Consider the following 26,586-nt stretch of genomic DNA (forward strand, 5'->3'; position numbering starts at 1 on the left):
TATTACATTCAGTGGTGTAAAGTAACAAATTCCAAATAGTCTACTCAAACTGCTTAACTTTACATTATATTGCATTCAGTGGTGTAAAGTTACAACCTACAAATACTCCAGTTACTGTAATTGAGTAGTTTTTCTCAGGAATTGTAATTTCTAAGTAGTTTTAAAAATGCGTACTTTACCTTTCCCCTGAGTACATTGTTAGTGCTGTATTGGTACTTTTACTCCACTACTTTCCTTCAACCTGCAGTCACTTTATTTTTTCCTGTCTATGGAGATTAGAAAAATCAGTTCAGTAATTCCTGTACGATCAAATCACACATAGAAGGTAAATCGCATCATAATGAACCACCTCAAGACATGGGCGATTTATAATTGCAGCAAACTGTTTGGAAGCATTAAGTGTCCAAGAAGATGTCAAAAATCTTTACACGCGTTGACCCAGAGACTGTTTATATGTTTATCACTAATGAGAAGATGACAGATGTTTACTGTATGATGACTGAAATGGCATTAAACACCCAACAGGCACAAGACATCAACATGATGTTAAATTGACGTTTTACCCCAATGTTTTTTTTTTTTTTCGTTTTGTTTGGAAATGAAAATCAGGTTGAAATCAGAACTCAATGTCAGGCAGATGACATCAATGTCCAACATCCAACCTAAAAGCAACCAAATATCAACGTCTAATGATGTTACAGCTTTACGTTGTGTGGACGTTACCACTATGATGTCTATCAGATTTTAGTTGCCATACCTGATGAATAAATGTCAGTATTTGATGTCAATATGACGTTGGTTTAAGATGTTGGCTAAACGTTGGATTTTGTTCACTTCCCAAAACAACCTAAAATTGACCAAATATCAACATCATTTGACACTGTTATTTGACATCAAAATAATATTGTCCTTGGATGCTGGCTAGACATTGAATTTTGGTCACCTGACAACCTAAATCAAAGCTAATATTAACATCTTATGATGTTGTAAGCCTGCTGGGTAATGATAACTAAATCCACTACAGAATGTTACGTTTACACACAAACCACAAATTACAAGTAAACACATTAGCTTTTTACAGCATAAAACCCACTACTCTTTACTCCTGAGTACTTTTGAGAGGGCTACTTTTTACTCATACTTTAAGTAATATTTATAACAGATACTTTAACTCTACTTGCAATACATCTTTAAGCAAGTAAGTCTTTTTAAGTATGACTTTTCAGTACTCTTTCCACCACTAATTGCATTTTAAAAAATTTCGCAAAACTCAATCATACATCATTAGTTTTTACAAAATTACAAAAACATTCAATCAAAATGTCAAACACTTTTGGTGTTCTTTAATGTTTTAACAGTAATAAAAACTGGTTCTTAGCACTATTCAAATTATTTTCTTCTATGTTCAGCACAACAGAATCATACAGGAGTAAATTAATACAGAAATATCTTTATGGTGAAGTATTACTTTAAAGTGATAATTTTTCATCAAACAAAGCGTTTTCTCCTCATTTACTTGCTTCTTATATTATCATTTGCCTCTATGTTTTGTACTGTTTTGGATTTTGCTGCACATTTAGTTTTGTTTGCTCTGTAAAGTGACCTTGAGTGTAGTAGTAAAGCTGCTGTATAAATAATTAAACATTGTTGGCTGGGTCTCACAAGGTAGGTGATTTCAGGCTTTAGTACCTTTGAGGAACCATTTTGGTCCTCACAATGTTGGCAAAACCTCACACAGCAACTTAATTATAGAATATATATTTATTTATTAAGTCAGAGAACAGATGAACGAAAAAAATATTGATTGCTCAGTTGCTTACAAACAGCCATGATATGTCATTTATAGCCATTGAACCAAAACTGCATGTCATACATTTAGAAAAACAGTCTTTTGTAGTTTAGTTCATAAACCTTTAGTCAGGGTAGCACATGTCTGACGGTAATGAAAACCAGGTTGCGAGAGTTAGAAGTGTGTTCATTATATGGTACTGTTGTTTAACAACATATCAACTGCTTTAAACACTTTCAGCAGACTGAAACTTCATAAAACAGTTATTTTCAGAAATCACAGCTCATCTTTCACAGCCTCGTTTTTATCTGAAGAAAGGTTCATGTCATCGACCCTATCTACACCAGGGGTCCGTTCTTTGTACCTCGCATGAATGATCTAAGATGATTTGGCAGATCTTGGATCTGTTAATCTTGATAACTGATCTCTGGTTAATTTGCTTTTTTTTAAAGTGCAAATAAGCAAAATTACATAAAATTCATAGCAAACGGTTTGATAAATATGATACACAATAATTTTGCACCTTTGTTGTGGGCTGCATGCTCAGATTAGTAGGCCTATTCAAAGTGTCTTAATAACTGGCTGTTTAAATTAATTTTGCATCAAAAAAGCATTTGATATTGGTAAAGGTATCAACATTGGTGAAGCATCAAATTACCTGCATAGCTGTCAAAACGTGCATGATTGCATGAATTGTTCCTTACCTTAAAAAAAGTCCATATTAATTAATATTCTCTTCAACCCCTTGGGGAGACAACACCTCCGTGACAGTTTTTGTACTTTTATTTTGAAGTATAGATTGCATACATTTTATTTGTAATTTTTAAAAAACTTATATTTTTTTATAAATTTATTTGTTTTCCCTAGTGTTTGTAATATATAGGTTACTACTGTCAAAAAATATCAGAATTCGGTAAATACTTTCAGTATTACCTTCGCTTAAAATGACCTGATCTAATCCTGTTTATATAAAGTAAGCTGCTGCTCCTGAGCAGGTTTGAGCTACCAGAACTGTTGCTATGACAACAACTCTCGGATGAGTTTTGAAGAACAAAACCATCCTGGATCGTGTCAAATCGTCAATAATCAAATCCAGCTAATTGAGTAACCCACGTACGAAGAACAGACCCTAGATGTCCAGAAGTAGTAAAAACACATAGTGTTAGCATAGATTAATTTAAGTATTAGTCTGTAAGTTCTATATGCTTTCTTAAAAAAAGCTATTCTATTTACATTAGAAGTATAAAATGTGCAAAAAAAGAGCAGATATGTTAGTTTGTCTGAACAGGTGTGGAGTGTTTTGTTGTTAAAAAGCATAATTGTCAGTTCTTAAAGGTGATTGCTTGACGTGATTGGAATGTTAGAGTATATTAATGATCATATCTCTAGTGGTCAAACCCTAAAACATTCTCTTCTAGTGCAGTGCAAGTCATCTATAGCATTCCACAGTACACGGGCAGATTAGTGATGATCACTTATTAAGTGGGGCATTGATAAATTTAGCTTTGCCTTTCTGGCCTCCAGTGTGCTTCTCCACTAGTGTCGAAACCCCTTCCGAAAAACCCAAAGTGGAATCTTCTGGGCTGCTGACATTATTGCATAACAATAATTTCTCCTGGTTGTCATGGAGATTGGGAAGGGGGGCTGATAAATGTTGAGCTGAGACTCCCCCTGAATATCTCACCATGTTTGATGCCCCACCTGATCCCTGCTCCGTAACACTCCTCCCTACCTGCTTTTTTAAAAAGACAAAACGCACGCACACACATAAATTACGTAATTTTCGTGACCAAGTACACTGGTACTTTTCTCTCCCCTCTAACCTCCATCCCTTTTTTTAACGGTTTGACTATTTTTTCATTCTCTTCTCGATCTCTTCTTCTTTTCGTTCTCTCTATCTCTCCTCTCAGCAGCCAAGACCAAGTCAGCTCTTTATACCCGTCACCATAACAACCACAAATGTTCTGACAGATTTGCTGCCACTGCATTGAGAGGTGTAGTGCACGCAAGAACGAAATAAAGAGAGAGGGAAGAGAAGGTAAAGCAACGCTAACCGCCCACACACATTCACAACAATAAATGTACGTTCTGTTCCTCGGCCATCAAAAAAACTCTCTCTCTCTCTCTCTTTTTCACCTCGTTCGCTTTTCTCACTGTTCCTCGTTCTCATTCCACCCTCAATATGCAGCACTCGGCCATCTTAAACGCTCAGATCAGGACTTTCACGGACATAATGGCCATTTGGATACAATTTCACAGTCATTTCATTGCATTTTCATACATTAGTAACTGCACTGTTTGATTCTCCTATTATAAATGCATTTTAGATTCTCACACATAAACATCATGTGTTTCTTCTACTGTGTTTGCCTTAGTGTTCAGAGCGAATCGTACATTACTTTAGTCCAAACCAAATAGGATGATATTTTCTCATCTCTACTTCCTCGTTCTCATTCTACCCTCCATATGCAACTTTCAGCCATCTTAAATACTCAGATCACGACTTTTGTGGCTGTAATGGTGTTTAGGGAGAACATCAAACCCAGCAAATAATTTCATGTTTAATAGACGTCTAATAGACATCTAAAAGTAGACAAAAAATAGCCCAAAACTAGACTAGTCCTCAAATAGACAGATTTGACATACTTTATATGTGTAGCCATTCTTTTCTGTTTATTTGATGACTAGTCTAGTTTTGGCCTATTCTTAGACATCTATTAATATTTCACTGACAGCCCAAATTTAGCCTTGTTTTAGCCAAGACGACAATGTTTAGACATCTATTAGTCAACTTTTAAAAACAAAAAATGCTTGCTGGAAAGTCATTTGGCGGCATTGTGATATATAAGCAACTGCACTGTTTGATTCTCCTGGTATGAAGGCTTTATAAATTTCTCACACATGATCATCATGTGTTCCTTCTTCTGTGGTTGCGTTAATCGTACATTCGTTTAGTCTAAACCAAAATTGACAAAACAGTGGTGGTCATTACCACAGCATCTCACTGGGTTAGGAGAATTGCAATATTTTGAAATTTGGATTTTCTCTTTTTCACCTTATTTGCTCATCTCTCCTTTCTTATTCTCATTCCATCCTTCATATGCAACTTTCGGCCATCTAAAATACTCAGATCACGACTTATGTGGTTGTAATGGGTATTTGGGGAGAACATCAAGGTCATTTGGCACTGCACTGCTCATTATCATGTTATTAATGTTTAAAGAGATCATTCTACTCTATATCTGGGTTAGTGTTTAGAGCTAATCATCCATTACTTCAGTCTAAACCAGGGGTGCCCAAACTTGGTCTTGGACGGCAGATGTACTGCAGATTTTAGCTCCAACTTGCCTCAACACACCTGCAAGGATGTTTCTAGAAAGCCTACAGAAGTACGATTTTGACTGGCTAGCTCAAGTGTGTCTGATTGGGGTTAAAATTAAACTTTGCAAGACACCGTCCCTCCAGGACTGAGTTTGGGCACCCCTGGTCTAAACCAAAAGTGTGTTGGTCACCACCGTACCTTCTTGGTAAGTTTTGATTTTTACTGGCACACTACAGACCATTTACTCTTCCCTGCTACGTCCAGACCTCGATAGGAACAATTCCTTCTTTGCTTTTGAGTGGCGGAAGCAGGTTCTCCTCGCACAGAAAGTGCAGTGGGAAATGAACCAGGATGCCCCGTATTGCCTGGAGCTCTTCTCTGGCTTTCTCCGGGTCGGTAAGACTGAGGTTCTCTGAGTTTTTGTGCTCCATCAGCTCACGCAGGTTGCGGATGGAGTCCAGTGGAAGACATCGGAAGACCTGCACAGTGAAGAAAGGGTACTGCAGTTGAAACGCTGACTAGTGCAATATTGCAATCCCAATGTTTATTTTAAAGCCAAAACATTTTGGAAATCTAATCCATAACTAGTACATGCACACATCGGGATTATGAATGCAAGTGTAAATATATGGATAATGATAGTGCAGCAGTGTATGGGAGGGGTGCTATTGTCTGCAGGACTTCTGCACAACCTGCAAATTACAGTAATTGCAGGTTTTACTGCGGTTTAGACCTGCATTCAGTGCATTTGTATCAGCTCAAACCCCACACAATGACTTTAAATAAAAAACCTTTGGTTAAAGACGTCGGATTCATAAATGGCATTTAGGGGAGTTTGGAGAAAATCCAGAACACATGTCTAACACAACTCTACCCCTCACCTTCTCATAGATGATGGCATTTGTTTGAGCGACTTTGTTCCAGACATCGTTGAAGAAATGATCACTGATTGGATCATCAATGTCCAGAGAGGGATCAGATTTTGCTCCAAGTAGTACACTGTGGAGACAAGGTAGATTATGAATTTACAACATAATTAAAATAAAGGCAAACTCTTGTTTTACACCTTAACTGACAGTCCTACAGGTGAAGTGTTTTTTCGTATGTATTATAGTTTTCTTGTCTAAACCTGAACTTAAGTTAAACTATATATAAATGCATATATCATCTGTCTGTATGTAGTTATTATTAGATGTTATAATTAAATACATTCGATCTACTTAATTTGGTATTTATGTATTTCTATATTTATTTTACTTGTTTTGTTAATTGAGTTGACAGGATTACCAATGCACAATATACAGGGTTTCTGCAGGTTTCTTCAAATCAAATCAATTCTTTAAAGACCATTATGAATTAAATTTTAGTGTTTAGCCCTGTGTAAGTCTAAGGATTTTTCTAATGCCCTGGTTACTTCTTTAAATAGTTTTTTATTAATGGAAGTACATGTATAAGGATGTGTTGCTTTATTTTTCTTTACATTTGTAATGATTTCATTTGAAGAGTTTGCTGTAAAAGCACAACAGCTGTTTTGAATTGTATCTCTATGCAATAACCACTTCAAGCTAAAAAAAAAAAAAGTTTTCTGATGGATTATTCGTGATTGGGTGTAAGCCTATTAAGTAGCTTTACTTGGACATGGGGAAATTAAGACCCTTTTTAAACGATTTAAGACCCACAACAATTAAAGACAAATAAAAAGATAAAATATAAAATGCATACATTATCTATAATTTCCGAGAGTCAACTCATTAGTAGTTTTATCAAGACCAGAGTCAGTCAAGCCTAAGACAAAACAAGACCAAAACTAAATGTTTTACAAATAGCATTTAAATCCATTTATAATATTCATTTTTCACAGAATAAATTTGGTCTTCATCCAATAAAACTTTAGAAAGGTATTCATGTAATAATTCCCTTGTAGGAGTATGATCATATTTGGAGGTCTTAGCATCTAAAAGACTGAAAACTCTAGATTTAGACCCTTTCTAAACTCTTACAATTACTTAATGGTTCGCTTCACTACCACAAGAAAGCACTTCAAAATGGACAACAGTGTTCTGACTAAATTCACAGGTAAGGAAATGAGTTCAAATCATGTTTCATGGAAGTCATGGTGGTTTCAATCTATAGATCTGAAAGTGTTTGTCATGTTTATAAATGCTTACATGAAAGGATGAAAATGCACCAGGTTTAGAATCAAATCTCTAATATGCACTGAGTGAAAACTGCCTTAGGTTACACAACCTCCGTCTACATCATAATATCATTTTAAACTTGAATCAGATTATATCAAAAGTTAATTTAATAATGTTTGGCTTCATACATCAGGGCAAACATCGCAAAAGGAAATATCAAAACTGCTCAACAATCTAATATGTCGCTCCCTCTGGACAGTACACTGAGTAGAAAGTCTCATAAAGCAAGAACAAATGTGAACAGTGGAAAGTGCTATGTGAGGAGATTAGAGTGAAATAACTCAATGAAATCAGAATACCCAGAGACGGACATGAACACAATGGCTTGAGGTCACGAATCTGAAGGCCAGCACTAGAAGGTGCTACAGACACGCATCATTAGAAGCATCTCGCTGTTTCCATTGGCAACCGAGAGATGTTCTGGTAGCTGGCAGTGTGGAACGCAGCGTGCCAACACAAATCACACACACACACACACACTCCTCTTTTTCACTCACACACTCCTACACAGACAGGGGAGAAGCTGGACAAAATGGGAAGCTGAGGTGCTTCACTGCACAAACACAGATCTAACGCAGTTCTCACGTTGTTCAGATAAACGAAAGACTGTTATTCCAGGGAGAGAAATGTCAATAACTGAACAGTCTATTATTATTATTTGCTATAAACTATTTAATATTTGTATCTGGCATTCGTGTCCAATTAACGGCTTGCAGATATTGTAGCAAGTCATAACACATTTAATCAATTAAATACTTTCAAAACTTTAAAATAAATACTTGAGTCTTACAGGCTAAACAATACTTCATACTGATTCACCTCAGTAAACCGTTAAGGCATCGGTCTCAAACTCGATTGGGTCGCAGTGAGGGTTGCAGCTCTTCACAGTTTTGCTCCAACGCTGATCAAACACAGCTGATCCAACTATTGAAGGTGTTTATGACTCTTTTGAACATTTCGATTATTTGGATCAGTTTTGTTTTATAAGGTTAGAGTAAAACTGTGCTGAGTTGCGGCCCTCCAAGGAATCGAGTTCGAGACCTACTGTATGCTTTAGGGGTTAGTTCACTCAAAAATTTAAATTATAATATTATATAATTATATTATAGTCATTAATTAATCACCCTCATGTTGTTCCAATCCCCTGATACCTTTGTTTGAGCACAAATTAAGATATTTTATTGGATATTTGAGAGCTCCCTCATCCTCTATAGACAGCAATGTTCCAGATTTCAAAGTCCAGAAATGTACCAAAAAACTTCTAAACAGACCATGTGCCATTATGTGCACTTAATAATATTCCGATTAAACCACTGAAGGCATATGGCCTGTTTTGAAGATGTTTTTTTGTTTTCTCTGGACTTTGAATGACCATTGAATGACCACCAGTACCATTGCTGTCTATGGAGAATGAGGGAGCGCTCAGATTTCATCTAAAATATATTAATTTGTGTTCAAAGTCTCAAGGATTTGGAACAACATGATTGTAAATAATTAATACCATAATTTTTATTTTTGGGTGAACTAACTCTTTAAGTGTGTGATTCGTCTTAAATTATTTATTATTTACCTTATTCTTTGCGTACGGACGAGCGCAGCCATTTGAATCTCCTTGGCTTGAGACTTCCGGTCTCATTCACTTGCATTTATTTTTAGTTGTTAAAAACAATTTGTTACGCTGCTATATGTTGCAAACTGATATTTTCTTATTATATTATTCTGCTTTGTCTGTATAGTCATGGACACACTTGTTTATAGATCAAGTAGTTTGACCGTTTTCTGCCATTTATTATTCCTACTCATTTCTCCCTTAGGCAACTGAATCGGAAGTTCTAAAACAATTATAAAAAACAAGTACATTTCTGCATTTTAGAATAAGGTTCACAAGAAGTGGCTCATGATAGTCATTTGTGGCTCAACAAAAATCATTGGGGATGAGTTTAAGTTGTTGGTTCATTCATCATTTTCTTTTAGACTTAGTCCCTTTTTTAACCTGGGGTCGCCACAGCGGAATGAACCGCCAACTCATCCAGTTTTACGCAGCGGATGCCCTTCCAGCAACAACCCATCACTGGGAAACAACCATACACACTTATTCACGCACATACACTACGGACAATTCAGCCTACCCAATTCACCTGTACCGCATGTCTTGGGACTTGTGGGGAAAACCAGAGCACCCGGAGGAAACCCACACGGAACACTGGGAGAACCTGCAAACTCCACTCAGAAATCCCAACTGACCCAACCAAGGCTCGAACCAGCGACCTTTTTGTTGTGAGGCAACAGCACTACCTACTGCGCCACTGCTTCGCCACAGACTTGGTTTTTTTGTAATAAGTAAAAGGATTAGGGACATTCTACCAGAAAAAAACATTATCTGTCCCTGAAATAAAAACAAATACAGTGAATAAAAAGTATTTAATGCCAAAAATGTCTATAAAGGACTGATGGTTGATTTCTGTGAGTTGTTCTGTAAAGGAATATGTCTCCGATTTTTTGTTCTTTATTAAAAACACTTTACAAATGTACAAACCATTCATTGTACTTGTCCTCAGTCCAATTGTACCTACAGCGGTAATAGTTTTGTTAAGCTAAAAAACGTTATTTAGAAGAAAGAAAAAAAAAGGAAATAGCAAGTTTAAGTTTTTATTCACATCAATTGATTAGAAACCTGAAATTATAAATAAATTCTACAAATATATATTACAAATACATTTACAATTGTCCCCATGTATCTATCAGCCCTGTCACATTTACATTAAATTTAACGCAATCATTGAATTGTATGATTGTATGCTTGTTTTGTATGATTTTTGAGGATGACAAGCTTAAGTCAGGCCATTACATTTATCAGGCCATGTCACATTTTTTATAAGTGAAAATGTACGTTTCTGGTAGAATGTCTCATTAAGATCATCAAAGAATCCTTCTTTAAAAAAGTTACACTTAATCAGGAGTGTCAAAACTTTTACAAAATATTTTATTTATCAGTCATTCAAATGATTCATTTGAAACAGCTACTTCATTCAGAAACAAAACAATTGACTGCTTTCATGATTGAATCATTGAATCGCTGACTTGTTCATTCAGGAACACAACTGCAGTTTCAGCAGTGTTACTCTGAGATGCACAGATGTTCTGCTCTGGCTTTGTGGCTTTGTTTGAAACTATTTTCTTTGGAGAAATCATAACATTGTGCCTAAAACACAATTCACATGTGTGGATGTACTGACATACAGGAAAAGGGCACCCTTGCTTGTGGGAAAGGCTAATACCATATGACATAAATATAAATAGAATTCTTACAAGCACATTTTTGCATCTTGAATTATAAGTTAATTGTAACAGCATTCACAAGCTTTGTCATGCAGTCAGTGTTTCTGGACTCTTTACAGGTTTTTGACAGTTATTTTTGTTTGGTTTTTACAATGTAAAAGCACCAACATTTACAGTATTAGATGATAAACAGTAAAGTGTTCAATCTCATTTATTTTGTTCAATCTAAACTGTCTGGAAAAGTTATTGCAGAAAAAGCACTTTCATTTTCAAAATCAATATTTCATTTATTTTTTCATATAATAGTTTAAGTAATGTCTTGGGCAGGATTAGACACCTTTGTGGCCTAAATTTGCCCTATGGGCTGCATATTTGACACCCCTTTACTCAGGCCTTGACATTAGCTCTATTGATCACCAGCCCCTAGTTATGTTTCCATCCAAAAATGCGAATTAACTTTATGCGCAAAACTGGAATATCGCATAAGAGATGTGTGAATACAGCAGCGTTTCCATCCAACGAGTCATAGAGAACAAAATCGTCACTTCCTGATAAACTAGCGCCAAATATCCGAAGTAAAAACATCATTTGCTGCAGTAGGAGAAACTGCGTCAATCTTTTCTTCATTTAATAAATTACTTGCGCCTCAGAAGATGCAATGAACGCGTAGTGGCGTTTGAAGGCGTGAGACACGCCGCACAGATGCTCTTGAAAGTTTGCGCGGTCATTAATAAGAGTCATTTGTCATTCTTTTAATAAACTCCCTTTATTCTGGGGTCGCCACAGCGGAATGAACCGCCAACTTATCCAGCATATGTTTTACGCAGCACATGCCCTTCCAGCTGCAACCCATTACTGGGAAACACCCATAAATTCTCATTCACACACATACACTGCGGACAGTTAGCTTGCCCATTTCACCTGTGCCGCATGTCTTTTGACTTGTGGGGGAAACCGTAGCACCCGGAGGAAATCCACACGAATGCTGGATGCTCTTCCAGTTGCAACCCATCTCTGGGAAACATCCTTACACACTCCTACACTACAGACAATTTAGCCTACCCAATTCACCGATACCGCATGTCTCTTGGACTGAGGGAGAAACCAGAGCACCCAGAGGAAACCCACGCAAATGCAGGGAGAACATGCAAACTCCAAACAGAAACGCCAACTGACCCAGCCGAGGCTCGAACCAGCGACCTTCTTGCTATGAGGTGACAGCACTACCTACTGCGCCACCGCGTCACCAATGTTATTGTAAAGTATGATAATTAAACCACATTAACAAAACTGACTGTAAGAAAAAGAAAGAAGGAAAAAAAAACATTCTGTGTGCAATAATGAAAGGATGATCATGTGCATACGGTTAACATTAGGCCCATTAATTATCTGTTCAAATAATGGTTAAAGCGAAAGCGGCAACCACTGCTGCTTACAAAGAATCTCATCAATCACATTTTTTCCAGTTTATTTCAAAGAGAACCAATCGCACTAGTTGCGTTTCCAAGCATAATTGGGTCAAGCAAGGATACGAGAGCATGCAAGCTTTTAAAACCCTCATGCATATCATCAGTAAGTAAAAGCCCTCGTTAGTGAATGAGGATATCCTGTCTCATCGTGTGCATGATCCTCTCATCTGCTTTTCGATTCTAAGATCACATTTGCACACATATTGATAAACTGTCATAAACTATAACTAAAATCTTTAAAGATGAGCCTGCAATAGCAATTTAAAAATTATTTTCAACCTGCCAAAAAGGCTAGTGGGAGACGTTATCTCACTCGCCACAACTAAAATCTATCCGCATTGTCAGGTTTTAATGTCAAGCCCTGCCTTCACAAAATCAGCAAATCAGAATGATTTTTGAAGCATCATTTAAAGCCTGAGACTGCAGTAATAAATGAAGAAAATTAAGGCTTTCACTATATTCAAAAACAAAAACAAATCAAAACTAATCACCCCCAACGTTTGTACAGTAGTTAACACTGGCTACACTGCATGTATTTATTCTTAATTAACAGAAAGACATGGATCTTGCTGTAATTTTCTGGTACAGTCTTGTTAGCTCATCAAACTGGATTCAGACTGCAAACTCCATGCTGGAATCAAATGCAGCTCTCAGAGCCTCCATGCAAAACATATCCAAAAAACGGGGATATTTGCATGACTTTTCCAGGCCATGTTTGAAATACTCCTGATTTTAATCTTGATCATGAGTGACCACAGAAGCTCTAATGTAGTTTTAATATGTGCTTGACTAATGTTGTTTTGCCAGTCTGACTTCACAGAAAGAAACCTTGACAATTTTAAACACACTGTGACGTGTCTACTTTGCTGCCTTAAGCTCAAGTAAACTGACCTGAAGCACTCCTTTCGTAAGGCTAGTGCCAGCGGTCCAGCCTGGTACTCCTCTCCGTCCATGACTGAAGAAATTCTTTCCTCATCCTCCACCAGCACTGCCAGCTCACTGTCGCGAGTACCCAGCATGCTCCTATCATTGATGTTGGCTGACCCTGATAACAACAGGAGAGGAAGGACATTTTGAAGAACTCTGATCAGTACTACCAGTATTGTACCAGCAGGTAGATTTTGGAGCTTTGCTTCTCCATGCACAAAAGTAAAAATCCTGAGTAGGCAATTCCCCAATGTCAACAAAGAGTATAAACACCCCAAGGGGGCAAATACTTTACCATTCTACATTCTTTTTTTTAACAGTTTGGTTTTTAATTTTTATTTTGTTCAATCATGATGCTGTATCGGTGGTAAAATATATGCTGGATAAGTTGGTGGTTCATTCTGCTGTGGTGATCCCAGATTAATATAGGGACTAAGCCAAAAAATGAATGAATGAATGAATGATGCTGTGCTAATGATATTGGCATACATGGGATGGGGAAAATTTGTACAAATGTTTCATATATTATTAAAAATAAATTTCTTTAATTAGTCTTTTTTACACTAGGTACAAAAATTGTTTCAATATTTTGTCGCAGTGCAAAAAAAATTAAATAATAATAATTCACACATTCTTTGTTGGCAAGGCTTAAAAATAAAAAAAAAAAAAAAGTAAAAAGTAATAGTAAGGAACATTTGTCAGGATTTGTCGGAACTGTTACTGAAACACAATTCAACTGAAGTCTCTATTTTAAAATTTATGTTAAAATAGGACCCAAAATCCCAGTGATTTTGAGACTCACCGCAACACAACGTAGGAGTGTGGTTTTCCCTGTCCACTGAATTGAGTGACAGATGTCATATTTCTATAATAACATGTATACACATGTCCACTGAACATTTTTTGCTAAGATACTGGGATTAAAACATATGTTACTACTCTCTGTGATCAGCTGCATCTAAATAATTAATTGTATAGGTTTAAAACATTTTAAAAACAGAGCATGTTTGTAATAAAGAGATTAAAATCATCATGTAATTCTCAACCGCTATAATCACCACGGCCGCATGGTGTGAGTAAACTGCATATATATGTGTATGTGTTTGTGTATCCTGCAAAGGGAATTTGTGTGTGACTCATCATTTCAGAGAGGCTTGAATAAACTCCACCACAAATACATCAAATAAACTTACTTGGTACTTTTGACTAGTAACCTTATTTCAGCTTCATCTGTGTCTGTCAATATCACTGACTGCTGTTTATCTGACAAAACTCATGAGAAGCAGACACGCGCATTGGAGCGGTGGGCGGGGAAAAGCAGCTCATTTGAATTTAAAGCCACAGGCTACAAAAACAGCATTGTCCTCAGACACCAAAATTGGCAGATTTTTCATTATATAATAAATAATCTGATGGGTATTTTGAGCTGAAACTTTACAGACACATTTTGGAGACACCAAAGTCTTATCTTACATCTTGAAAAGGGGTGAAACCGGCGCCCTTTAAAGAATTTTCATCTGGTTACAAAACTAAGATTTTCTTTTTTCTAATGTACACCACCGAAAGTGTTGAACACAAAAGAATATCAGAAACTATCACTCACTAACAATCATAGCAGGAAATTAGTTTTTATGAAATTCAGCGCCTGCCGGATTCCAACATTCTTCAGAATATCTTCTTTTGTGTTTAACAGGAGAAAGAAGCTCAAATAGCAAGTTTGGAACAAGTGAAGGATGAGTAAATGGGTAAACTTATATTTGTGCATCCTATATATTGTATCCTACCCTGCATTTTTATGAAATATCTTAAAATGAAATTATATGAATAATAAAATATGTATAAAATATATGAATTTATTTTTCCAGAATCTTTCTGACCTATGACCCTTTATATAGAGAGCCTCATCGGCCTTTTACAAACAGTCAGTTTTGTGTTATTGTATTAATCTGAAGCGGAGCCTCTCACCTATGATGTAGCATCGGTCGTCTGCGATGAGGGCTTTGCTATGCACATAGATGAGCTCTGTAACAGGAGACGAGCCGAGCTGAGAGTGTGTCCGCAAACCACACAGAGAGAAATACTGCGTCCATTTGTCCTGCACTGATGAGAAGACGACACAATCATTACAACAACAAATGCCAAACCATCTGTGAGATTGGTTAATGGCCTGAATGCTATAATGCATGGCTGAAAAAAACAACAATGAATAAACTCAATCATTTAAAATCACTTATATAAACAGACAGAAGGAAAGGAACAGATGGAGAACAAGAAAGGATGCTAAAATATAAACAATGCACCAGAGTGGCAGAATTACAGACAGCTAAATATGCTTCTCTCAGATACTTACTTTGTTCCTTTAATCTTGAAAGAATGGAGTGTTCTCCTCGATTAATCGTTCTGCGTACAGAAAAGTTTTGTTACCAAGACATGATCGAGAATTGTGGGTAGAAAAAGTGTGTGTCTTAAACAAGATTTGTCAGCTGTGTGTGTAAGGAGGGGCAGGTTTGAATAATGAACTGGGTATTAGCTGGGTATTATAATATCAACATGAACTTTTTATATGTCCCCATTAGTGCTGTCAAAAGATTAATCATATATACACAAACACACAATACAGACCCCCTAGTTTTTCCTGATTTATTTGTTTATTTTTTTGATTTTTGAGATCTTGTTTGCCATATTATGCACTATGTTAGATGTGCAGTCTTCATAGTGTAACACAAATCATAAAAATAAAGCTTCTTTATTGTGGTCTCTTGTCAACACAAGGTCTAAAAGAGATCCAAAACGGTAGAGGTTAAGCCAAAGGAAAATTGTATAACATATTTTTACCCACAATCTTACTTTTTCTTAGATTTCACTCCCTGGAGCATCGGACATCATGTACCTCACTAAGGACAAGTGTTAGGGCTTCCCCTACCGTAATACACCTAAAACACGGATTGCTGTAAAACTCATCAATAGCAAGGAAGCAGGACGTCTAATCACATCTTTGCATTGACTTCACAAGTAAATCACTCGAGCATATGCAACGTCTAGAAGTCACGCAAAACACACTGCAAACTGAGATCAATATGATTTGATTCGATGGTTTAGAATTGGATGTTTTATAAGATAACTTAATTTTTGTAATTAGTTAGCATTTAAATTAAGAATCCTTTTTTAGCAGGGGTCTGACAATACACACATGTAAATATTATACAATTATTTATATTTATAAATTAACTATCTATATATAATAAGGATACATTTAAATAAATATGTATACATATCAGTACATAAAGTCAGAATTATTAGCCCCCCCTTTGAATTATTATTATTATTTTTATTTCCCAACTGATGTTTGACAGAGCAAGGAAATTTTCTTCTCAAGAAAGTCTTATTTGTTTTATTTTGGCTAGATTAAAAGCAGTTTTTAATTTTTTAAAGATCATTTTAAGGTCAAAATTACTAGCCCCTTTCAGCTAGATATTATTTTTCGATAGTCTACAGAACAAACCATCACTCAACAATAACTTGCCTAATTACCCTAACCTGCCTAGTTAACCTAATTAACCTAGTTAAGCATTTAAATGTCACTTTAAGCTGTATAGAAGTGTTGAAAAACATCTAGTCAAATATTATTTACAGTCATCATGACAAAGATAAAATAAATCAGTTATTAGCAATGAGTTATTAAAACTATTATGTTTAGAAATAAGTAGAAAATAAAAGAACTCCGTTAAACAGAAATTGGCAGACAAAAAATAAGCAGGGGGGCAATTCTGACAGTTGAAGTCAGAACTATTAGCCACCTTTGAATTTTTTTTCTTTTTAAAACATTTCCTAAATGATGATGAAAAAAAATCTTCTCTCCGTTAAACAGAAATTAGGGAAAAAAATAAACAGGGGGGCTAATAATTCTGACTTCAACTGTATATTTAGTTTGGTTTGCATTTATTTGTATTTCATATATTTTTATTTAGATATATATACACAATATGTATACACAGTGACTACACACACTATATAAAATCAAACATTTATTTTAGGTTTGTGATTAATCGTTTGACACCACTATTCCTCATAAATCGAAAGTTTAAAAAATATAATAAACAGGGTTTGTTTATTCTAAGAGGGTTGGGTTTAGAGGTAGGGTTGAGGTAAAAAGACAGATTATACAGTTTATGCGGTATTCTAAAAAAACGTGTGTGTGTGCTCTGTACCTGTAGGTGAAGTGCAGTATTGCTTGAATGGCATTTCCTCCACCCTGACTGATGTCTCCCTCAAAGCCGGGCAGCAGAGGAATGACAACGAACACCCTGAACTTCTTCCCCTCGCTAGAACAACAGAAATACTGTCACCTGGCACTGAACTTTATTATTGTAGTATTATTATTATTTTACTTTTATTTTATTTGACTGAACTGCATCCTTTTTTTCCAGCAGAAACAGACCTGTGAGCTCGCAGGATCCGCTTGACAATGGCATCTCCGATGGTGTTTTGGACATTCTTCTCTTCAGCGCAGCTGATGAAGAACTGATTCTGAAAAACAGAAATCACACAGAAGAGTTTGCTTAATATGTTTCACATTTGCTAAAAGATGGGCATCAGGTAATGTATGAATATGATTGTCTGAAAATCATTTAAAAAATTTATTATTCACATTTGATCTAGTAGACATATATCTGGAGCAGACTGTATATTTATAAAACCGTGATTACAATCAGACAAATTAAATTTTATTCTTAGGAAAATATGTATTATTTTAAAATAGTTGCACATTCTCATAAAACATCTTAAAAAGTCAGGGTATGTCGAAGAGTATGTGAATGTTCAAAATCTATGCCAGACCTATCACGTGCACTCAATGCAGAAGTATAAATTGGGGTTAACACTAGTACTTTTCAACACTGTATTTTTTTAAATCCTCAAATGTGAAGATTTAGCATTCGGTGTGTTATCCTTATTTCTGCATGGACATAAACATTTCCTCCTGAAGCACGTGTTATGTTCTCTCAGGCTTAGCTGACTTGCATTAGGACCCTGTGTCTGAGCATGAGGCCAAAGCAGAGAGCTATTGTGTGCTGCCAGCTGAATGCAGTGCAATCACATGATCCTAGTGGAAGAAAACACTGCAAACAACTCCACAACACTGAGACTCTGTGTGTGAACAAAGCGCAGTGTCTGTTCAGCTGTGTGTGTGCTGAGTCTTATGAGTCAGAAGTAAATGCTTTCTGTAAGGTCACAGGGCGACTGTTACCTCTAGATAAATGTAATGCTGGCTGTTCTCAATAACATGCACATAAGCATTGAGGATTGAGTGTTCACATGTGCCAGCAGACCAGCGATCAACTGAACGAAGAACCTGGAATAAAAGAAAAAACAAATAGATGACGGACAAGATTAATGACATTTCGGGGAAAGGGAATGAAAGAATGGGGACACGTGTGTACCTGTACAGAGGCTTTTGTTGCACCGGGGATGCTGAATGGCAGTGTGTCTGATGTGCAGTGAGATTTTGGCAGGAGATATGGGTAGAAATCATCCTTATACTTGTTCTTAAAAATCTTTTAATTGACACAGAAAATAGGCAATATGTAAAAAAACTGGTAAAAGTTTGTAGTGTGAAAAAAAAAAAAAAGAAAAAAGTTATTATTTTTTAAAATTTCCAACCTTAGTGAAGTTCCAGCGCTGGATGAAATGTCGTGCCAGATCTCTGGCTGCTTTTCCATGATGCGCTGCACCCAGGTCTCGCCAGGGGATGCGTGGCACCTGAGTTCTGTCAACATTGTCTAAGAGACAAAAGCAAAAGCTACATTACTTTTAAAGCCACATTGAATATTTCCCAACATTTGTTCTTGTTAAAACCAAACTATTTATTCCTGCAACTAAGTAATAATAACTAATAGCTCTTCTTTTTAACATCTAACTTTTTATATACCAAAGAATCCTGAAAAAATAAACAATAATCAGCCTATGATAATAAGTTTCAAATTTAATATTATATATATAAAATGTAATTATAATATAATATAATACAATCTAAAATAATATAATACAATACAAATATTTAAACAACAACATTTCACCTAATTATTCTGTTAGTATATTATTAGTCAAATGACTTGGGCAAAGCTAAAACTTAATTGACATATGTTTCTATAAACATTGCAAGTAGGGATGCTCATAATAACCAATTCACTGTTAACCGTAAGGGTGCATTTTTAACCGTTTAATGGCATCAGTTAAACGATTAAAAATGTATTTATCTCTACAGTTGAAGTCAGAATTATTAGCCCTCCTGAATTATTATTGTTTGTTGTTTTTTTCCCCAATTTCTGTTTAACGGAGAGCAGATTTTTTTAACACTTTTCTAAACATAATAGTTTTAAGAACTCATTTCTAATAACTAGGCCCACATGGAATGTGGGTGCAGAATTTGGCAGATTTTCTGCAGATTTTTAGCCCATCATTAAATCTGTTTATTTACTTGAGTAAATGTGTGTAAATCTATATTTATTCAGTTTTTAAATTAATTTCAGTAATATTATTGACTAATATGAAAATGTTCATTCGATCTATGTACAATACAGTTTGTAAAGTAATATTTTCTGTCTTTTAGTAGATATATTATATGAAAGACTTTCTTTGTTTACAAAAAAATACAAGTTAAGAAGATAATATTTTTTTTATTTCACATATTAAGGTTTTAGTCATGATACTCCCAAAATAATTCTGCAGAAATCCACAGATTTTTACCAAAATTGCAACAGAAATAACAAAAAATGTCCGCAGATTCAGTCTGGCCCTACTAATAACTAATTTATCGTTGCTATGATGACAGCACATATTATTTGACTAGATGTTTTTCAAGCCACTTCTATACAGCTTAAAGTGACATTTAAAGGCTTAACTAGGTTAATTAAGTTAACTAGGCAGGTTAGGGTAATTAGGCAAGTTATTGTATAATGATGTTTTTTTCTTTAGACTATTGAAAAATAATATATAGCTTAAAGGGGTAATAAATTTAACCTTAAAATAGTAAAAAAAAAAACTTTTATGCTCTTATGCTAGCCAAAATCAAATAAATAAGACTTTCTGCAGAAACAAATATATTATTAGGTATACTGTGAAAATTTCCTTGCTCTGTTAAACATAATTTGGGAAATATTAACAAAAAAAATCAGGGGGTGAGTGGGTTTAATAATTTTGAATTTAACTGTATATTTTTTGATTAGTTGCATAATTGTGCAACACGTATTTGTTAACTCACGGGATGCTAACAGGTGCAAACACAACAGATATATTTAGCAAGATGAAAGAAGGATATTGCTGGTCACAGTTTGACACAGACGAGTTGATGCCAAACCAGCACTGATGCTGATTGCCTCGGTCCTGGATCTGCCTCATAAACACTTCTGTTCATTTGCACAATTGGAGAAAGAAGCACAAAACAAAACTTTCTAAAATGTGCGCTGCTTTGGAAACAACCCGGCCATAAGTTGGAGTGTTGGGATTTTCTCTCATCAGAGTGAGCTCCGGCACCTCTCATGAACACAACAAATAGGCTACAGTTGTGATGATTTAGTCTCCAACCAACAAACCAACCTTTTTTCCATTTGGAAAATTACAGTTATTAATAGTTCTTATAAAATATCAATTGTTAAAACAGCCTTCATAGCATGCATGCACTAACTTCATGCATATTGATAACTCAACACCAAATTGAAACAAAATTGTTATGTGCTTTAGTAGCCTATACTTTACAAAAAGCCAACATATGAGCTTTGTCATTGTCTATTATCACATGCACATGAACCACGAGTGAGGGAGAAAATAAAAGCACACAAGCTCTAAGATGAATCCAGATGCTCAAGACATAATCTTTAAAATAATGACTTCTATTAAAAATGTTGACAGAGGTTCGTGATATATTAACAGTTGAGCATTAATTAAATGCATATTTTCTGTAGAGCGATAGATTTGAGGTAGCCTACAAATTTATTTATTTATTTTTTTTAAACATCATGGGAAAAACCATCATGCTGGTTCTTAAAAATGATTCAGTCAGTGTTTTCACTTTTTTAATCTAAGTTTGTAATTTAAGTGAAATATATCTAGGTCAGGACTAATTATTTTACTCTTTGTATTTAGTTTATTCCTAATTTCTGTGGTGTTGGAAACACTGCAGGTGCTTGAAGGTGTTCTGTTGTTAATATGTTTGCATGTTAAAATAAATCAGTATTTTAAAATAATATTTATTGTGTCACAAAATAGACACGTCAAAATTTTTTTTTATTAAATATTAATTAAATATTAATCTGACCAGTTAACGGTTAATATTTGGTTAACGAGCGGCAGTTGTTGGTTAGCAAAATTAGCCGAAATGAGCTTCCTTAAATGCTAGAGCCTGGCTAGAGCCATCCTTAAAGGTTCGAGCCTCGGCTGGGCTAGTTGGCATTTCTGTGTGGAGTTTGCATGTTCTCCTTGCGTTCGCGTTGGTTTCCTCCGGGTGCTTGGGTTTCTCCCACAGTCCAAAGACATGCGGTGCAGGTAAATTGGGTAGGCCAATTTGTGCGTAGTGTATGAGTGCGAATGAGTGTGTATGGATGTTTCCCAGAGATGGGTTGCAGCTGGAAGGGCATCCACTGAGTAAAAACATATGCTGGATAAGTTGGCGGTTCATTCCGTTGAATGAATGAATCTCCAGGGTTTCTGCCAGTTTCACCAAGTCAAATTTAAGACTTTTAAAGACATTTTTAAGACATTAGGAATGACATTTTAGACGTTTTGAGACATTTTAGATACAGGGCTAAATGCTAAGGATTTTTTTCTGAATATCCCAGTTGAAAAGATTTTCACATGCCTTATCTAAAAATGATTATAATTTTAATAGATTTAATAATACAATAGTACTTTAATAATAAAAAAAAACATCATGTCAGGTCAGTATGCTCAGCAGTAAATAAATAAAGTATTTTTAAACAAATATTACTGTAAGGAGGGTAATAAAATGCTCTTTTTAAATAAAAAGTTAAAAGATTTTTTAACATTGGGATTGTTGGTGATTGTAAAGGTGTTAATGGCCAGAATGGTATATATAAACAAAGGAAAATTAAGACCTGATAAAAAAGATTTAACACCTACAACACAATATGTCAGTAGATTTAAAACTTTTTAAGGCCTAAAATTTAGCTTTTGAGATTTAATACATTTTAAGATGGCAATATTAGTTACTGTATGTGCTGCTATAAACTTTAAAGGAACATTTAATACATAAAAGTATTGAAGTATTTACAATTGTTTTGTTTTGGAGTGGACTGTGTACCTTGGAAAGGCTGATCCAGCTGTGTCCAGTCCCTCTTGATAAAGTTGCTGTAATCTTTTCCCAGCCACAAGAGGGCATTACAGCTCAGATCTACTTCATCCTCACACTCTGACGCAGGCTGTGTCAGAGGAACTGCAGAGCCGTCCACAGTGTCACCCTGAGACAAAGAGGGAGTGGGAAGCTAGAAGAGAGAAAATAAATTGGAACTGGAATAGTATGGCACCAACAGGTTACTTGAGGACAACAGCTACTTGTCACAGCTGTACCTCTGACGCTGCCTCTGGAGGACTGGCTGGTTTTGGGGAATCCAGATCGCTCAGCCTATAATCGCTGTCATCCCACCTCCCAAATGCAAGGTCCAACCCACCCACGAAGGCCACCGATTGGTCGATGGCGACCATTTTTTCGTGATGGGCCCAGAGGACCACAACTGAGGCCACATGATCAGGGTGACGCATCACCTAAAGGAAAAGAAATGAATTGAGATTGAGTCATCTAAAAGCTGGCCTGGGGGAAAAAAAAAAAATCACAGCTGTTATGATGTGATAGAATTATGCTGTATGAACCTTGATATTGGGATGCAGGCTCATCAGTTTTCTTTTGCTGTATCCACTGTTGATGCCCAAAGCCAGTTCAACCTCCTTATACAACAGCACACACACCTTTACTCCCTGTTCCTAAACACACACGGTCATGGTAAATTAATAACAATCAACATATTTTAAAATGTGCATACTTTTACAGATGTAATGTTTTGTCTGGTTAAAAACAATCAACTAGAGAGCTCATGGGAGCTATTAAACGGTTTGCTTCCTAACATCTTTCAAAATATGAATAATTATTAATAGAATTGATTTTCATTCAATTTTCATTGCATTTTCAATTCAATCTCAACTTACTGACCCTCGGGTGGTTGCAAACCTTGATTTCTTTCTTTTTTTGTGGAATTCAAAAGTAGAGACTTTGAGGAATGTTGGAAACTGATAGCAAAAATGAAACAAATAAAAAAGACTCTGAAGTCAATGGCTACCCGTTTCCAACATTCTTTAAAATCTCTTCAACAGAACAAAGAAAATTCTTTCTGGTTTGGAGGATGAAAAAGGCTGCATTTACACTGCAGATCTTGATGGTCAATTTTGATTTTGTGAATGTATCTGATTTTTTTTTTTTACATCATCTTTTAAAAGTGACTTATATCCGATTGTCTGCACTTACACTGCACACAATGGCAAGACACAATGACCAGGAAAAAAAAAGAGCTGACTGACAGCTGATAATAAAAGAGCGCCCTTTTCTCCATTCCTGTATTTAATCTGTTCAAACGATTTCATTTTTAATTTCTTTTTGACAAGCTGTTTTACTATAGTTTGTGACAGAAAAGTTCTTATTTGGCCATCTTCTTTTATTCTAGGCTTTTTTTAAACAAGTAGGCATCTTAATTTATTGTCCATGGTGCGATTTATGCACGTGATGCAAGCAATATATTGTCTTCGTAGCGGATGTTGTGCTTTCTACTCCCCCGCTTGCTAACATGCTTGAATACATGTACTATATGACAATATAAATGCTTTTTTTTTGTTCTGGTATATGAAATGTAAGGTTTGGGACTCTGCTGAAGTCTGTTCTGAAATGAAAGTGGCAGAGTGACGTCATTCACTACGGTTTTTAATGATGCACGACTAGCATTGGCAGGTGAAAATCTGATCTACCTGCTTACACTGCAGACACAAGGGCACAGATCCCATTCATATGGAATACATTTCCACATATGAACAAGGCCTGAATCTGATTTGAGTAAATCGGAATCCATGTGACTTTTTTCCTGATGATCTGTGCCACATGGAAAAAAATTTAATCGGAATTGGGTCACTTGAATGATGCAGTGTAAACGCAGCCTAACAGAATTTTCATTTCTGCTTGAACTATCCCTTTACATATTAGGGCAATGAATATAAATCTAAAAAGGTTCTCTCACATACTGCTTTGCGTTTGAGAATCTTGTCCAAGCGCCAGTATGTTCCAGTTGCCGGTCGTTTGAGGAAAACCTCTGGACTGAGCCTGCAGAGAGAAAAACAACTTCACAACACTTTCACTCATACCAATTTACAAGTACTTAACTAAACTTAACCATCTCAGATATTCCTAGAATCTGAATGTCTACTTTCCCAGTAGACAAAAAAAAAAAAAAAAAAACGTCTTTTTGACCAACATATTAGACTTGGCATTCATTACACAATTTTTAAACCTTAAGTGATTTTAAATACTTAGAGACCACAGACATAAGGACAGTTTAAACCAATATTAAACATTACAGTCCTCCAAACGCACAGGCTAGGTCAGAGATAGGAAACTTTGGTCCTGGAGAATCATTGGTTCCTATTTCAGCTGAACAATTTTAGAATGTTGGAAACTGAAATCCATAGTAGGAAAAAATACAATGGAAGTCAATGTCTAGTGATTTTCAATTATTTAAGATGTGGTGGAACGGGAGATTCGCATCATGGATGTACAGCCAGCAAATGTGCAGCAACTGCGTAATGCTACAATGTCAATATGGACCAAAATCTCTGAGGAAGATTTCCAGTACCTTGTTGAAACTGTGCCATAAAGTAATAAGGCATTTCTGAAGGTAAAAGGTGATCAAACCAGGTACTAGTAAGAAGTACCTAATAAAGTGGCCGATGAGTGTCGACTGCAGTCCATAGTAGGAAAAAATACAATGAAAGTCAAAGTCTACTGGTTTTCAATTCTACAAACCATCTTCTGTTCTGTTCTGTGTTCAACAGCATAACAAACTGTAAAAAGTTTGCAACAAATGTAAACAAGTGGAGAGTGAGAATATCTATTTTTCAGTGAACCATCATTTAATTTGTACTTGCCTAATAAAAATATTATTCCTTTACATTTACATTTAGTCATTTAGCAGACGCTTTTATTCAAAGTTTAAACTGATATCAATGTTTTAAACAGAAGTACATGATCAGCAGCTTTACTTGTCTGTTATTATATGAAATATGGAAAAAAAAAAAAAAAATTACCAGTTCTTTTTCCCATTAAGCCACGATAGTTCTACAGACAGTCATTGTAAAATATATTTTTTTCATTGAATCCAGTATTGCACTTACACTGGCAGTATGTGATTTGGATTAGATCTAATACCCCAACATTTTATTGCAGGATTTAACTCATTTTTAAGAATGCATCATTGATTCTGTTAATTGATTTGACACATTCAGGTCATGTACTGTTGTAGGTTTGTGTTTGTGTGTATGTGTGTGGGTTTAAACTAACCACCAATCAGTGATGAAGATCTCCTCCTTGGCCTGTTCCAGTGCATCAGCCAGGTCTGAGAAATAGCCATGGCCATTAACATACCTGTCAATCAACAGTCATTTACTCAGTACCAACTTCATTGCATAAACTAGCCCATAAATCAATATTCTCTAAAATGAAGCATTATGCAAATGCACAGACCACTTTGTGAGGGTGTCCGGTCTGGGTGGGGCAAAGCCTTCAAATCGATGCAGCTTATAGAAATCACAGCGCTCAGAGAGACTGCGAATCTCATGACTCCACCACTGAGCCTGCCTGTAACTGCTGCACTTGATCACCAGCTTCCTAAAAACACACACAAATACCAGCCATTTCTTCACATGCCTTTCTAAAATCAGATCTCTATCTGGAAGAGGAAGACTTCCTGACACCGGTCATGAGAATAAACTATTTTACCTGCCGAAATTCTCGATGCAAACGCCATGTTGGATATCAGTGTAAACACGTCCAACCAGCACCTTCAGCTCGGGGTCAAACAGCAGAACAAACGACACAATGCCAGGATCTCTGCACGTACACAACAGTGACAGAAAACAACAACAATAATAGAAAACCCATTAACAAATGAATGATTAAATATTAATGCACATTAAATAGGAGTGCTGCAATAAACAACATCAATGCTGAGACAATTCAGAGCTGAATCAACCATCATTTCCACATCAAATACAAAGCATAAACATGATTTCAAAAACAATACAAAGATCTACAGTTATATTTAAAGTCAGTGTTTAAGAGAAACTAATAGTTTGTGTAAAAGAATGTTAAAATGATTTATAATCAAGTGCCTATTTAATTATTTGGTAACCCTTTACAATAACAGAACATAAATAATGATGTGTTAACATTTAAACTAAACAGTACTTTATTATGAAGTAATGATGAGTTAAGGCATGCGCTAATCATGAACTAATGTTAACTACAACATGAGTCACAAGAATTCATAAGTGAACACC

The 26,586-nt window shown here is 35.7% G+C and overlaps 1 protein-coding gene across 11 annotated transcripts in view; it reads right to left on the reverse strand.

The window, feature by feature from the left end:
- Nucleotides 1–1,742: 1,742 nt before the first annotated feature.
- Nucleotides 1,743–26,586, reverse strand: part of pld2 (phospholipase D2) — a 48,082-nt gene continuing 23,238 nt past the window's right edge. For 2 of the 11 annotated variants that reach the window (XR_015491442.1, XR_015491437.1), the window contains exons 9-26: nucleotides 26,027–26,137; nucleotides 25,772–25,915; nucleotides 25,589–25,672; nucleotides 24,277–24,355; nucleotides 22,864–22,974; nucleotides 22,564–22,758; nucleotides 22,298–22,478; nucleotides 18,643–18,761; nucleotides 18,423–18,536; nucleotides 18,230–18,334; nucleotides 17,423–17,511; nucleotides 17,193–17,306; nucleotides 15,335–15,384; nucleotides 14,950–15,084; nucleotides 12,949–13,102; nucleotides 5,993–6,110; nucleotides 4,502–5,590; nucleotides 1,743–4,405 (exon numbers count right to left, since the gene is read on the reverse strand). Coding sequence is in view for 2 of the 11 variants with exons in the window: in XM_087253750.1 (XP_087109876.1) it covers nucleotides 5,366–5,590; nucleotides 5,993–6,110; nucleotides 12,949–13,102; nucleotides 14,950–15,084; nucleotides 15,335–15,384; nucleotides 17,193–17,306; nucleotides 17,423–17,511; nucleotides 18,230–18,334; nucleotides 18,423–18,536; nucleotides 18,643–18,761; nucleotides 22,298–22,478; nucleotides 22,564–22,758; nucleotides 22,864–22,974; nucleotides 24,277–24,355; nucleotides 25,589–25,672; nucleotides 25,772–25,915; nucleotides 26,027–26,137 (2,128 nt within the window). In the remaining 9 variants the exon portion in view is untranslated. Of the gene's footprint in view, nucleotides 5,591–5,992; nucleotides 6,111–10,884; nucleotides 11,391–12,948; nucleotides 13,103–14,949; nucleotides 15,085–15,334; nucleotides 15,385–17,192; nucleotides 17,307–17,422; nucleotides 17,512–18,229; nucleotides 18,335–18,422; nucleotides 18,537–18,642; nucleotides 18,762–21,688; nucleotides 22,479–22,563; nucleotides 22,759–22,863; nucleotides 22,975–24,276; nucleotides 24,356–25,588; nucleotides 25,673–25,771; nucleotides 25,916–26,026; nucleotides 26,138–26,586 lie in introns of those variants that run through there. The other 9 variants (XM_087253750.1, XM_087253749.1, XR_015491444.1 and 6 more) reach the window with 8 other exon arrangements.

The sequence above is a fragment of the Danio rerio genome, chromosome 5 (assembly GCF_052040795.2).
Source record: "Danio rerio strain M-AB ecotype USA chromosome 5, GRCz13ab, whole genome shotgun sequence".
NCBI lineage: Eukaryota > Metazoa > Chordata > Actinopteri > Cypriniformes > Danionidae > Danio > Danio rerio.